General features: G+C 41.5%; 2 protein-coding genes across 7 annotated transcripts in view; one reads left to right on the forward strand and one right to left on the reverse strand.

Annotated features, from left to right (window-relative positions):
- RNF20 (ring finger protein 20) overlaps positions 1 to 7706 on the reverse strand; it is a 28516-nt gene extending 20810 nt beyond the window's left edge. Inside the window, exons 1-5 of one of the 3 annotated variants that reach the window (XM_050761492.1) lie at positions 7615 to 7706; positions 5997 to 6151; positions 1198 to 1365; positions 931 to 1078; positions 594 to 776 (exon numbers count right to left, since the gene is read on the reverse strand). In XM_050761492.1, the coding sequence (XP_050617449.1) occupies positions 594 to 776; positions 931 to 1078; positions 1198 to 1365; positions 5997 to 6125 (628 nt within the window). In that variant the 5' untranslated portion in view covers positions 6126 to 6151; positions 7615 to 7706. Of the gene's footprint in view, positions 1 to 593; positions 777 to 930; positions 1079 to 1197; positions 1366 to 5996; positions 6152 to 7230 lie in introns of all 3 variants that reach the window. The other 2 variants (XM_050761494.1, XM_050761493.1) reach the window with 2 other exon arrangements.
- MRPL50 (mitochondrial ribosomal protein L50) overlaps positions 1 to 14569 on the forward strand; it is a 448968-nt gene that overhangs the window by 283997 nt on the left and 150402 nt on the right. The gene's annotated exons all lie outside the window — the stretch shown is intronic.

A 14569-nucleotide genomic window follows, 5' to 3' on the forward strand; every position in this document is an offset into this window, starting at 1 on the left:
TATTAAATAATTAAGTTAATTCTGCTATTTACAAAACTGTGATTAATAATCAGTATAGAACTGATAAACTCTTTCCTCAGCTTAATAAAGGACTGCCATTGGCTCAAAATGAGAAGCATTGATAAAAGATTAATATGCCATAAAGAAGACATTACCAGTAACATTGAAGGTTAGAATTTTAAGAAATTTAATTAAAATATGTCGTCCAGGTACAGTGGCTCATGTCTGTAATCCCAACACTTTGGGAGGCCAGAAGGGAGGATCTCTTGAGGCCAAGTTTGAGACCATCTGGCAGCATACCAAGAATTCCTCTCTACAAAAAGGTTAAAATATTAGCCAGGTGTGGTAGAACATGCCTACAGTCCTAGCTACTCGGAAGCTGAGGCAGAAAGATTGCTTGAGTATGAGGATGCAATGGGGTATGATGGTGCCATAGTGCTCCAGCCTGGGTGACAGAGTGAAACTTTATCTCTTAAAAAGTAAATAATAAATAAATAAAAATAAACACGTAAGCTTGCAAACTACAAATTAGCATGCAAAAATGAGTTCTTATTCCTCCTCCACTACTCCCGGCCTCCAGGGTCTTGCCTCACCTCCACTGTTTAGCTTCCGGGATAAGAGTTCCACTTTTTCTTGCAATTTATCATACACAGTCACAATCTGGGACACGGCTCGGCGGGAAGACTCCACACGTTCCTGCAGCTGAGACTCCATCTCTTCACTGGAACTGCTGGCCAAAGTAGCAAGGAAAGAGAAAGCTGGCTCTTGCCCTTCCCCTGAGGACACAGGGGGAAAAAAAGAAGCCCCCCAAAATTATAAATTGGAAATAACAAAATCCATTTTTTTCCCTCAAATGGAAAGCCTCAAAGCCGAGCTCTACTTCAAAAACCCAGATAGCATGCAGTGATAGAATCCACCACAAATACTTGCCTCTCTCTCGGTCATCTTTACGTTCCTGATTGCTATCAGAGTCTGGTTCTGGTTCAGGCACAACAAGGGCTTTCCGTTCTGTGAGTAGGTCTCCCAAGCCCTGCTCCAGATCATAACGTTTAAGGATGATACGGATGTTTTCATCAAACTGGAGAAGGGTAGGTACAATTATGAAGAAACAAAGAACACAACTTTGGAAATGAAGAGAACAATAAGGAGAACTAAATTGGTCAAATAAAAATCTGAGCAAATAAACAAGTTAGCTACCTGACTCCAGTATCGGTTGACAATCAATAGTGAGGCATCATCAGTGGCCTGTCGTCGTTCCAGTTTTTCAATGTGCTCACGAAGTTCATCTTCAATGGCCTGCCGCTGATCCAACATTTCTGCCAGCTTGCGATTTTTGGTTTGCAGTGTTCGAATGTCTAGCTCCTCCTGCCCAGTAAACCAATCGTATTAGTCTCCACAAAGAAATTAGAAAAATGAGCCATTAAACTCAACAAGGTCACAATAATTCATTAGTTATTTCCTATGAATAAAACTACTGACTTTTGAAAAATCTTACAAGTAATTAAATAAGTAGAAGCCAAAGAGATAAACAACAGGTATACGATGGTGTGAGGAAAGAATAACACACACAAATGCACCAGAACCTCAACCACACCCATCTCGCTGTTCTAGTCACATGAACATCTACAAAGTAATGCTACTTTAAGGCCACCACTCAGCTAGATCACCCTTTACTCCAATCAACACTGTCATCTATCTCCTAAGCACCATCTTTCCTTCATTAAAGACTCCAGCACCTGGGTCCTTGTCTATCCCAGTTCCTGCTAATATATCTGGTGACTTCACCATACATGTGGACAAACCATCTAATCCTCTAGCATCTAGGCTGTCAGTTTTTCCAGTTCCTCCACTCCAATGATTATCTCCTCCACCGTGCTTCAGCCATGCATTTCAAAATACACATCTCAGACTTTTGTCCTTATCTAGAACTGTACCACATCCAAAATCTTAAATTCCAACTTCCCATTCCCTGAGTAATACCACATCTTTGCACGTATCTCACGCCCTTAACCCAATATACCAATCCCTTTACCTCATTTAGATCTCCAGAATGTTGAATTCTTTTCTTTCTCCTTTTTGGTCTCCTTCTATCTCCGCTACCTTCCATATCTTAATCATATGCTATATCGTACATTCCTTCAAACACCTGCCTAACAGCCTCCTCGGTTCTCTGCCCTTAATCCTTTTATTCTACCTCTGTGAACAAACCCCAATCTGAATTAATCCAGATATTTGGCTATTCCATTCCTGTACCCAGTATGCTGAGACTTCTAGAGAATTTCATCAAACCACAGAAACCGGTGCCTTTACAAAATGAATTCTGAACCTAACCAGATCTTACAATTTGTCCAGAAATCTTTATCAAGTGAGCTATCTCCCATTCTCCATCAAGGCAACATCAACGTCTACCAAACCTTGCCTCCTTTTACATCATACAAAACAGACGGCTTTACTTCCTATTTTAATGAGAAAACAGAAGCCATCAGATGGGAAACACCTCAATTCCCCATCTCTTTGACCCATTCACACAATTATGCACACATTCTTAAAACCTCAGCTTGTGCTCAGGATCCTGTTCTCTTCTGTCTCTACAAAACCCTCACTCCATTAGTAATTTCACATCCCTCTCAATATTTTTCTCTCTCCAGCTCCTTCCCTAGGACAAGCCAGGGAGGGGTTGGTGGGAGGTGGGACAGGGAGATATAACAAGCAAAGAACCAGCATGTGGAAAAATATTCTTACTTTTCTGAGGAATTAATGAAATCAGTATTTTAAAATAACAATTGTTTATTAAACCACCCATTTTTGTTTCATTTTTCTCTTTTCCATTTTAGTTAAAACATTCCTAATATGCCAAAGTAGTACACAGTTTTCCCACTGTACCAGTTTATTAACACTATTAATAAACTATATCCTTAAACTTTTCTCTGAACGTTGCCTTTCCCTTCTTGCTCTAACCGAAACCTGGATGAGAAACTGTTTCCCTGCAGGCTTCTCCAGTGGTGGCTGTTTCTCTTCCACACCCCTTGAAGCCAGAGAGGGATGAATATCCTCCTTATTGTCCATTGCCACTTCCAGGCCATTACCCCACCTTCCTCCCTAAAACCTCCTACCTCTGCAGCTCATGCCACTAGCCTATACCACCTGCTGCCATGCTCTGTTGAATTCATCTATAAATGCCCACGTCGTTTCCTCACATTTCTCAAAGATTCAGCACCTAGCTTATTATCACTCTCCAATACTTTTCCTGTCATCATTCTTAAATGATTTCAATACCCACACAAATCATCTTTCCTGTACTTGAATCATCAAGTCATTGACCTCCTCTTCACCAGTGATCTTGTCCTCTACCTCCTTCAGCCACCAACTCCCACATTTAGTCTTACTTGTACCTACATGTCGTCTATAAATTCAATTTCAAACACCTCATTCTTCACAACTACCACTATTTTTCCAGCTCACTCTCTCCAGTTTCCTTACTCCAAAAATTCCTCAAACTCTCCAGGATCTACCATCCATTGGTCCTATACCTTTCACTTCTCTCACTTCCTTCTTTACTGAACTTAAATTCCATGATTAGTCATTATATAGTAATCTACAGCGATACTCCTTTAAAGCATTGTCTCTACTCTCTTTTCCCTAATTCCTCTCCTCTCATATTCTCTTAAGCTCACTGAAAACAGGCTGCTATCCCCACTATTCCACCAACACAGGTGTTTTGGTATCTCCAATGAACTCTTTATTATTAAATATAATATCTCATTCCTCCCTTTACTCCCTTTGTTCCAACTGAAACCTGAATGAGAACACATCAGCAGCACCTAATCAGCTCCTTCTTGAAATACTTTCTTCATTGGGCTTCTAGGAATCCAATCTCTCTTACTATCCTCTTACCTCATTGGTCCCTCTTTATTTGTATCTTTGATCAGTCCTTTCTTATCTCCTTGACATGAAAATATTGTAGTGCCCCAACAGACCTCTTTATTTATGCTTATTCCTTAAAGAAATCTGTAGTCTCATAGATTTAAACACAACTTACAAAATGATGATTCCCAAATGTACAGCTTTAGCTCAGACCTCTCTCCAGCATCCAGCTTATTAACTACTTATCCATTCAGAGGTCAATATCTCAAACTTATATGTCCCAAATCAAACCAAACACAATTCATCCTCCATGACTCCCAAAAATCTGCTCCTCTCATACATTTCTCTAGCTCAGTAAGTAAAAACTCCATTACTTCCAAAATCCTGGGGCGATCCTCCCTCCTATCTTTCATGTGAGTTATCCAATCCATCAGCAGATCTTATCCATGCTACCTCCACAGTGGTCCAAGCCACCGTGATTTCTCATTAAGATTACTAAAAAGGCCTATAGCAAAAACTCTGCTAAGTCCTATCAGCCTGCCAGATTCAGCACAGCTGTGGTGGACAGCTCCATTGACGCTGCCAGTGTTCCCACTTCAAGTACACTTTGGAGACTCAGTTTTTCTGTCCCACAATCACAGCTGGCTCATAACAGCAATCTCAAAATGCACAGGAGGTACTGCTTTCAATGGCAACCTTCAAGCAATTGGAGCAGGGATCAGTGGATACATGCCTTAGATCCCTACCTCTGGAGAAATGGAGTTATAGGGAAAGAGAGTCAGAAGGAGTGAAGAAAAAACTCTGCTAACTGGCTTCTTGTTTATAACCCTTGCTCTTCTATAGTCTCCAAACACAAGTCAGAGCATATTACTCCCCTACTTAAGACTATCCAATGCCTCCTCGTTGCCTCTGGATAAAGTCCACAGTGGGGTGTGTGCTATGTGCTTCCCATAAGTATGCTGTTATCCCTATGAACAGCACATATCCCACTCTAAACAGTCTATTCCCTTGTCAGTGCTACCCTACAAATTAAAGTCTAGGGGATGTTTTCAATATAAAGCACAGTGTCTGGCAAATAACAAATACTCAACAAATATTTATATATTGAGTGAACAAATGCCTTTGGAATGCATGATGTAAGGCAATGCTAAGACAAAAATCACCTCCTGCCAGCAATATTAAGTACCAGAACCCCAGGAAGCTTCAGGAATGACACTCCATCAACAACTCACTATGTATGTTCCTATTATTCTGACTCCAAAAAAAAAAAATCAACCTCTCTAAAATAAACCTCAGTCTCAAAATCAAATAAGTAATAGATGTGGTTTTGCAAGCCATACAAACGTAAGGCATTTTAACATCACATCCTCATGTCTGATTTTCAAAAGCAAAATCTTGATGTAGATCAAAACCTGTAAACTTCTGATGTCTAACAGATACATAACATTACTAGGAGATTTTTGGTATATAATACTCATTTTGTCAGCTCCATAAGAGCAAGGATAATATCTATGTTATGCACCATTATATTATCTAGCCCAATACTAGCTATGAATGGCTCACATTTATTGACTATTTACTATATTAAATGCAAAGTCTTAGCCCTTAACAGGGACTCTCATTTTATCTGCATAAAAATCTAACGTAGCAGATACTTTAATTATATTTTACAGACAAGAAAACAGGCAAAGGAAGGATAACACAAGGTCAGCCAGCTAGGAAGTGGTACAGCTCAGAGTCAACCCCAGGCAGTCTGGTCTCAGACTCTCACTCTTCACCACACTCTCAATGATTGCTAAACTGTCTCTTAGAATCTGGTACTGACTTTCTCAGTGAATGCAAAATAAATGTGTATCTTCCTACTGCTAAATACCTATACTTAACGTTGTATCAGGCACCACATTCCCAGATTCTCAAAAGAATGTAAGTACACCTTGAAAACAAACAACAACTGTCAATCTACCTCTCCTCCAGAACTGACTACCACATCATTTTGCCTACTTTCAGCCTGTTTTATCTCCCTCTTTTTTTCAAACAGCTTCCCCACACTCCAGAAAGCTTCCGTGAATTTTTAGTTTCAAGTTGCAACTGACAGAAGAAAAACACGCTTTCATAGCACTGTTTCCTCATACCGTTGAAGAGACACCTCCTAGCTTAATTGTTTCCACTGTGGTCCCTGAATCTTCAACAGCTGCCTTCTTCTCAGGAGGCATGGAGGTGCCAGGTTCTCCAGCTGCTCTTTTATTTCCAATTCCTGACATTTTGGCAGCAGATGACAGCGGTTATCCTGACAGAGAAAAAAAAAAAAAAAAGGCAGAAACTGACATAATATACGTAAGGAAAGCAACAATAGAGTAAAAACTAGAAATTTTTCTGAGCAACCCTTTAACCTGGATCCATTAATTCCACAACTATCTCCATATTCCTCTTGGAGGAAAAAAAAATTAAATTGTAGAGTAAAAATCAAGGCGGGTCGGGCGCGGTGGCTCACGCCTGTAATCCCAGCACTTCGGAAGGCCAAGGTGAGCGGATCACGAGGTCAGGAGATCGAGATCATCCTGGCTAACACGGTGAAACCCCGTCTCTAATAAAAATATCAAAGATTAGCCGGGCGTGGTGGCGGGCGCCTGTAGTCCCAGCTACTTGGGAGGCTGAGGCAGGAGAATGGCGTTAACCCGGGAGTCAGAGCTTGCAATGAGCCGAGATCGCGCCACTGCACTCCAGCCTGGGCGACAGAGCGAGATTCCATCTCAAAAAAAAAAAAAAAAAGTCAAGGCTAAATTTACATGAAAATAAATTTCTAAATAGGATGGTGATAAGAAATGAGACAATGGGCAAAGGGTGAAGAGACCAAAACTAAAGTTCTGGAATCTCCCTTCCTGTAATGCCAAAATCAGAAAAGGGCAGTTTGATTATGCCAGAAGTTAACACTACAGTGTTGGAAGAATCACAGAGCTAAAAGAGATCTGTGAAACGCCTACTCAAGTCATTAATATTAGACAAGTCAGTTATCATCTCTGAGCCTCAGTTTCCTAACCTAGGAATAAATAACCACAGTATACACTTCCTATGCTTATTTTTTTTTTTTTTAAAGGATGATATAATTATAGAAAGAACTTGGCACAATGCCGAACACAAAGTAAGCACTCAGAAACCCCAGCTCTTCTTTTAACCTTTGCAGTGTCTCCCCTATTTCCAAACGCTCTCTCCACTGTTTTGTGCAACCCTACCGAAGTCAGACCTGGGTGTGAATCCCAGTTCTGCCTCTTAGAGGCCGTGTTGCTTTGAAACAGTGAATTCGCCAAGAATTTCAGTTTCCTCAACTGCACAATATTAACGAATATATTTTTCGTTTGCCCTGCCTACCTCCCAGGGTGCTCAAAGGAGGCGGAATGGATGCTAAAGCACTTTGGCTACTTCAGGAGGCAACCCAGCCATCACTGAGACTAACAAGACTACTCTGCTTTCAATTCAAGCTCCAGAAGAGGACTATCGCTGGCAACAACCTGAGTAGGACCTCGCCTGGAGAGAGAAGAGACAGAAGCAGAACAAGGCTGCAATCCAACTCGCGAAAAGCCAAAGACCTCGGCCTCCGCGTGGATAATTGCAGGCCAGGAGACTGACGGCCCCAGAACCGGAGAGGGTGGAGACTCCTGAGGCCCGGCACAGCATGTTGGGCCCCAAGCGGGATCTAACCTAAGTTCTTTGAACTGGCGCTGCGCAGGAATAAAACTCACAGCAGTTACTCACCAAGGCCCGTGCAGCGATTCCAGCGCTCACCCTTGACCCGCGGCGGAGACGGGGCAGAACTTCCGGGAGGCGGGGCCACGGAGAGGAAAAAGGGAAAGAAAAAAGGAAGTCGCTTCAACCCAGCCCACAGGACTATGAGACCCCGCCGGGCGGAAGTGACGTAAGAGGGCTCGAGAAGCTTGAGCAAGCCCCGCCTCTCTAACAACGCTGGGCAAGCGTAGGACCATCTCTTGGCTACTACCTCCAAGAGTATACCCGGGCCTCGCTGATACCCGACGGCGAGCCCTTGACTTTTGTGACTTGTTGACCTTTGCTACTGCGATCTGTTTTTTCTGCTGGGATAAAGTTGCTCATTCTGTTGCTTGTCATTGGAGTTACTATCACTCGTTCAGACGGCCGATTGGCTGATGGTCCCGTCAATCTCCAGGGAAATTACTAGCCTTAGACAACTCAGAAAATTGTTCGTTGGTGCCCCTTCGTGCTGAAATGAAGAGTTCTGGAGAGAATCTGAGGGATTTGAGGAATTTCAGATCTTGGGGATTTTTCCCCCGCACAGGGAACGGTATTCTGCCCTGTCTACACATTAGAATCGCTTTAGGGAGTTTTGGTCCCTCTAGGGTAGGGCCTGAACAAAAGCTTTTTTAAAAAAGCGTTCCCTTCATTTCCTCCTCCCAAACCCCACATTTCCACCCGCTAGATTCTAATGCGTAAACAGGATTGACAACTACTGCTCTTGTGCTTTTTTGGGAACAAGAAATGGTCCAGGAAAAAGATAAACGCCAATTAGTCTCTGATCTCAGTACTAGTCTATTTTAAGCTAATAAAGCATTGATTTTTTTTTTAAGTTTATGACAAACTGCTATTTTCCATTCAGTTAAGCTAAATGCGCTTTAATGATAGGACGGTAATTAATCTAACCTATTAATGAAAAGCTGTATGCCTCGCAGAACTGTGATAAACTACCTAATGACGTCAGCTAAGGGTCCAGAAATGGAAGAATGATTGCTATATCTTTTTCTAAAAATAGAATTTAGGCATCTTGGGGAAAAAGAACCTAATCTACACTGGATTTCTGGTAGTGTGAAGACTTTTGTCCCTGTACCTGTTGGGGCTTAACTGTAAATGAAGTAAGATGGTCAACACCAGGAAAACAAGTATTCCTGGTGCCTGGCAGTAGAACACCTTGACTATGTTGGAAAGAATTAACTGGCCCCAAGTGGACTTCACATTTCATTCCGTGAAGCGGGAGCCTGAGAGCATGTGAGTGGGGACCCACCTGCCGAAAAGCATTGTATGAGACAATGACACTCATTCTCTCATCTTCCTTGGTTCCTCTACTCTTAGCAAGCCTTTCATTCATAGAACTACTGAATGGCAAGGAATGGTTTCTCTAGCCCAGAGCTTGTAAACTAGAGGTTCACAGACTGCATTTAGCCAACAGTTATGCTTTGTTTATTTTAGACAGTATTGGCTGTCCTGGGTGGTTAAAAACAAGAACAAAAATGAACTTAGTTGCCAACATTTAAAATATGGCTATTTTACATAAAAATACAAATTATCAGTTTCTCTGGAAAATGTTGACGATCTTGCAACAGAAGGGTTATATTTTTGCATGATCACATTGCTTAGAGCAGAGTAGTGGCTTTTTTTTTTTTTTTTTTTTTTTTCTCGAGACAGAGTCTTACTCGGTTGCCCAGGCTGATAGTGCAGTGGCACGATCTCGGCTCACTGCAAACTCCACCTCACAGGTTCCAGCAATTCCCACGCCTCAGCCTCCCAAGTGGCTGGGACTACAGGCACACGCCACCACACCTGGCTAATTTTTGTGTTTTTAGTAGAGATGGGGTTTCACCATGTTGGCCAGGCTGGTCTCAAACTCCTGACCTCGGGCGATCCACCCACCTCAGCCTCCTAAAGTGCTGGGATTACAGGCGTGAGCCACTGCTACTGGCAATGAGCCATCGCGCTTGGCGTGGCTTCTCTTTTATTAATAGATCGTGTTATTCTTGTTTACCATAATCCCCACTATTCTTTACTGGTTCCTTAGCACTAGTATAGTTTGAGTATCATCACTTGTGTGTTATATTGTGATAAATCAATTGCTGGTACTGTGTCTGGTGGACATTATTGGTGATCTACCCAACATCCATTCACCTTCCCTCACCTTAGCAGAACCAGGATTTTTTTCATGTATCCATGTAGCACTTTGATTCCATAAGTCTTAAGGAAAACTGATTTCACCCCAATCTCCCAGGATTATCTTAAATACTAAGTTCCGTTTCCCAAGCCAAAGTCCTAGTCAGCAATTGACAGTTTAATCAGGGTGAATTTCTTTGAATAGTAGAACTGAAGCAGTTTCTTATCTTCCAGATTTTTTGTGTGAGGCTGAAACTGTTGGAGGCTTCCTGCTACCATTCTTGAGAATGGAGCGACCGCACAGGGGTGAGCAGAACAAAGAGAATCTCAGGGAAATGGAGCCACATCAACTGAGTTAGGTCACCCCTAACTTCAACCCACACTTAAGAGTGTTAGAGAAGATTCTATAAAGAAAGCAGACTTTTCTAGTACCTTTCAATTCTTACCATGCAGGTAACCATATTCTCTAGCAACTGGGATATATGTCTTTCTCAAAAGTTCCAATTATGTAACACCTTCACAAGTGTCACAGCTCTCTAGAAAATAAAATCAACTCTGTGTGTGTGTGTGTGTGTGTGTGTGTGTGTGTGTGTGTGTGTGTGTGTGTAGAGAGAGAGAGAGAGAGAGATTTGAGAAAGAGAGAGAGAGACACTATAAGGAATTGGCTCACAAGATTGTGGTGGCTGGATAAACCAAAATCCACAAAGCAGGGTTGCAACCTGGAGCCCCAGGAAAGATTTGCAGTTTGAGTCTAAAGGCAGTCTGCTGGCAGAATTCCTTCTTGCTCAGGGGAGGTTAGTCTTTGTTCTGTCAAGGCCCTCAACTGATTGGATGAGGTCTACCTACATTTTGGAGAGTAATCTGCTTTAGTCTACCAATTTAAATATCAATCTCATCCAAAAAAATCCACATTCACAGAATCATCCAGAATAATGTTTCACCAACTATTTGGGCACAGTGGCCCAGCAAAGTTGCCACATAAAATTAACCATCATAGTAGGTAACCATATTCTGCAGCTACTGGTGAGATCTGTCTTTTCTGAAAGCCTCAGTCAGCCATCTGACATCTTCACAGTAGCCTGTCTCATTCTAGAGAATTGGGAAAATAGAATAGATGAAGAGGAGGATAGCAGAGATCTCTCTCATTGAACACATTCCCCATTCATTTCTGACCAGCCACTTCTGACTGACCACTTCTGACCATTCACTTCTGTTCACCATCTTAATCAAGAGAAAAAGGAATATCCCTGGAAAAATAAGTTTTTCCCTCACTTATAAATGGGAAAACAGCATTAGCAATGATAAAAAGAATACTTAATATTTTATTTCACTTTTAAAGTCTCATTGATTGTATCAAAAACACAATTTAAGCAAATAGTAATCTTTTCTAAAATGAGAAAACAGACTCAGATTTTAAGTGATTTTTTTTTCAAATGACTTAATGAGTAGTTGTTGAAGGACCTAAGTCATTTGACTTCCAGCCGGTCTTCATTAACTACCCAGTTCTGCCACCAGGTGGCATAAGGCAACACGCCTCCTTCCCCAGTTCCCCTCCTAAAGCTTTGGTTGCAGAGTACTACGCATCAGTCATGCCCTGTCTTCACCTTAACTCTTAGAAACCTGGACAACTCCTGAGGGTAGGCTTAATGCTCTCAAAATGAACAAAATTCAGATATTTTGGATTTTTATTTTTTTTTCTACACTCGTTAAAAATGTTTTGTTCTAAGATTGTTATATCTCCATGCATTCCAATATTCCATGAACTCTGGATTGGATTGTGTGCCAGACATAATTTAGGAACTCCCTTATTTTAAACAAGTTGTATTTTATTTAGCATGATATCACTTGTTTAACAGAAACATTTAGATACCATAGCCCTTGCTTTAGACTTGCTGAATGAGAATTTCTAGGGGAAAGCTCTCTGAAAATGCAAGTTCTTACTTTTGTAATTATACTTCCTATCTGGGCACGTTTAAGGAACGCTGCTCTAGGTAGTGATGTCCAGGTCCACCTGAGAGTGTTCTACAAAACCGAGCCCCCTCCTCTTGTCCTCAGCTTTCCCTTCTCCTACCATTCACCCCCACCACACCTTTCTCCTTCATTTCCATACCCCTGCCTCCTTCTCCCCAGATCACCTGGCCCACTATGCTACATCATGCTCAGCCCTCTTACTTTGCAATTTCTGGAGACCAGGGAGGTGGCTTACTCAGGGGAGCTAGAGCCAGGTCTCTCTTTTTTAAAGAGTGAGGACAAGATGTCCTAGCAGTCTATGGAAACATAAGAGCTAATTGGTAGTCACAGATTGTCAGAGGAGCCCCATTTAGTTTAATGCTCTCTTAAAAAGCTGAGAGAAGGCCAGACGTGGTGGCTCATGCCTGTAATCCCAGCACTTTAGGAGGCCAAGGTGGGTGGATCACCTGAGGTCAGGAGTTCAAGACCAGCCTGGCCAACGTGGTGAAACCCCGTCTCTACTAAAAATACAAAATTAGCTGGGCATGGTGGTGGTTGGCTGTAATTCCAGCTACTCAGGAGGCTGAGGCAGGAGAATCACTTGAACCTGGGAGGCGGAGGTTGCAGTGAGCCGAGATCGCACCATTGCACTCCAACCTGGGCAAAAGGAGTGAAACTCCATCTCAAGAAAACAAAACAGCAAAAAAAAGCTGAGAGACACCATGCAGCTATAAAAAAGAATGAGAGCATGTCATTTGCAGGGACATGGATGCAAGTGGAGGCCATTATCCTTAGTAAACTAACACAGGAACAGAAAACCACACGTTCTCCCTTATAAATAGGAACTAAATGATGAGAACACATGGACACAGAGAGAGGAACAACACAAACCAGGGCCTAGTGAAGGGTGGGAGGAGGGAGAGAATCAGAAAAACAACTAATGAGTACTAGGCTTAATATCTGGATGATCAAATAGTCTGTACAACAAACCCCCATGACAAATTTACCTATGTAACAAACAGCACATGTGCCTCCGAACTTAAAAAAAAAAAAAGCTGAGAAGTATCTACGTTACAATCATAGAATTGGTCTTTTATGTCCTTATGCCCAGCCATGTGACAGTCTATGTTTGGGTTTCTGATATTTTTATCATTTGTATTTCTATTATGCTTTTGTGCTGGCTATGATTCCTTCATTAGAGGATGAGAATTTGGAAAGCAGAAACCAGGTTGTCTTTGTGAATTTTCACAGGTAGGTCTACTCTTCCATATTACTGTTACTGTGCAACTAGAAACCCACCTGACCTTGGAGGAGAAAGAACAGCATCACTGAAATGCTTACATCAGGCATTGGGGATGGGAGTACAGCAAGTAATTACAAAGGTAAGATATGGAATTTCCATTTCCAGAAGCAGGGCATGACCATCTTTCAGAAAACAAGCTGAGGAGTAAAACTGGATTTCAACTGAGGGCATTTGTCAAACTAGGTAAAGGAGAATTTAGGTTTTCATGGCCTTGGTAGGCAAGCAGGACAGGAGACAAAGCCCAAGGACTATTACTATTGGGTGCATATTAGAGACCCCTCCCCATACAAGCAAGGTAGAAACAACTACTTCCAACTGACAGAAAATTGCCTGTCTCAAACTTTGGTATAAATATTTTTGATGACTGATACAGAATTCTAGAAGGCACTTAAAAAGAGTTTCCAGAAATGTGGAGAAATAGACGAAGGGCAAAAAGAGGCCAGGGCGGTGCCTATGATCTCACTTTTACTTTTAAAACTTAAAAAATGCAATAAATCTTATACTAACCCTGGGTACTTGTGTTTATTTAGTACAAATCTGAGTACAGATTTTGGGGCAACGGTACCTAATTAGGCACACCCAGGCACATCCTGACTTACTCCTGGAGCTTATAGGAGTTCCAAGAAAATCCACATGGATAGAGATTGAGCGTCTTTCCCAATGGGCAGTCAAGAGCAATGAGATGGATCACTAAATTCCAAAGAATCTATGTCATGCCGTATACACATAGCAAGGAGGGCCTTAATATTAGCAAAACAACATCAAGTGTCACACTAAATAAATGTTGTTAACTTTAAGTTTACTCAGCTCTGTAGCCTTGTTTATATTTAATTTGTAAGTATATTTTTGTTTGTAAGCTGTATAAGCATAAGGCATGCATACCAAGTTTATATTTATACATTTTAACATTACAATTAAAATATTTTAAGTAAACACTAAGTGGCCCATGAGAAAATCATTTTCCTTTAAAGAGGGGTCTGTATATTAAGTTTGTAAAGTATTTATTACTTACTTGTGTATCTACTGTCTTTTGTGGTTCATAATTATGTCAAGTCTTTTCTTTTAAATTATTCCAGGATCAATAAGAGAGAATTGATATCAATATAACGGATACAGCATATCAATTTAAACATGTATTGACTCCAGCAACTACATGTATCAAGATACGAATTTCCGGTGCCCAAAGGCATGTGGCCAAATTCAGTTAAAAGGAGGTCTTACAGCAGTAGTATACAACCAGGAATCCATAAATGTTCAGAATCTTGCCTCATCAGCACCCCTTTCCCGCCTCAGAAGAAAGAATAAGCCTGATTACATTGATGACTAATGCAGTTACCTAGAGAGTTATGAATTCTCCAGAGACTGCCTCCAGCCTCTCAGCTCTTGTAAAGCCCTTCCAGGTGGGGCTGCCATCCTCGTCAACCCTGCGATACTTCTAGCACTCAGCCAAGTCTCTTCTCACTGTCACAACTTCAGGAAACACTTTGATCTTAAATATGCACATGCTGATATATAGTGAATTCAAGCTTCATCTTTATTGCAGAATGATGGTAGTATCTCCTCCCA

This window comes from Macaca thibetana, chromosome 15 (genome assembly GCF_024542745.1).
Source record: "Macaca thibetana thibetana isolate TM-01 chromosome 15, ASM2454274v1, whole genome shotgun sequence".
In the NCBI taxonomy this organism is placed as follows: domain Eukaryota; kingdom Metazoa; phylum Chordata; class Mammalia; order Primates; family Cercopithecidae; genus Macaca; species Macaca thibetana.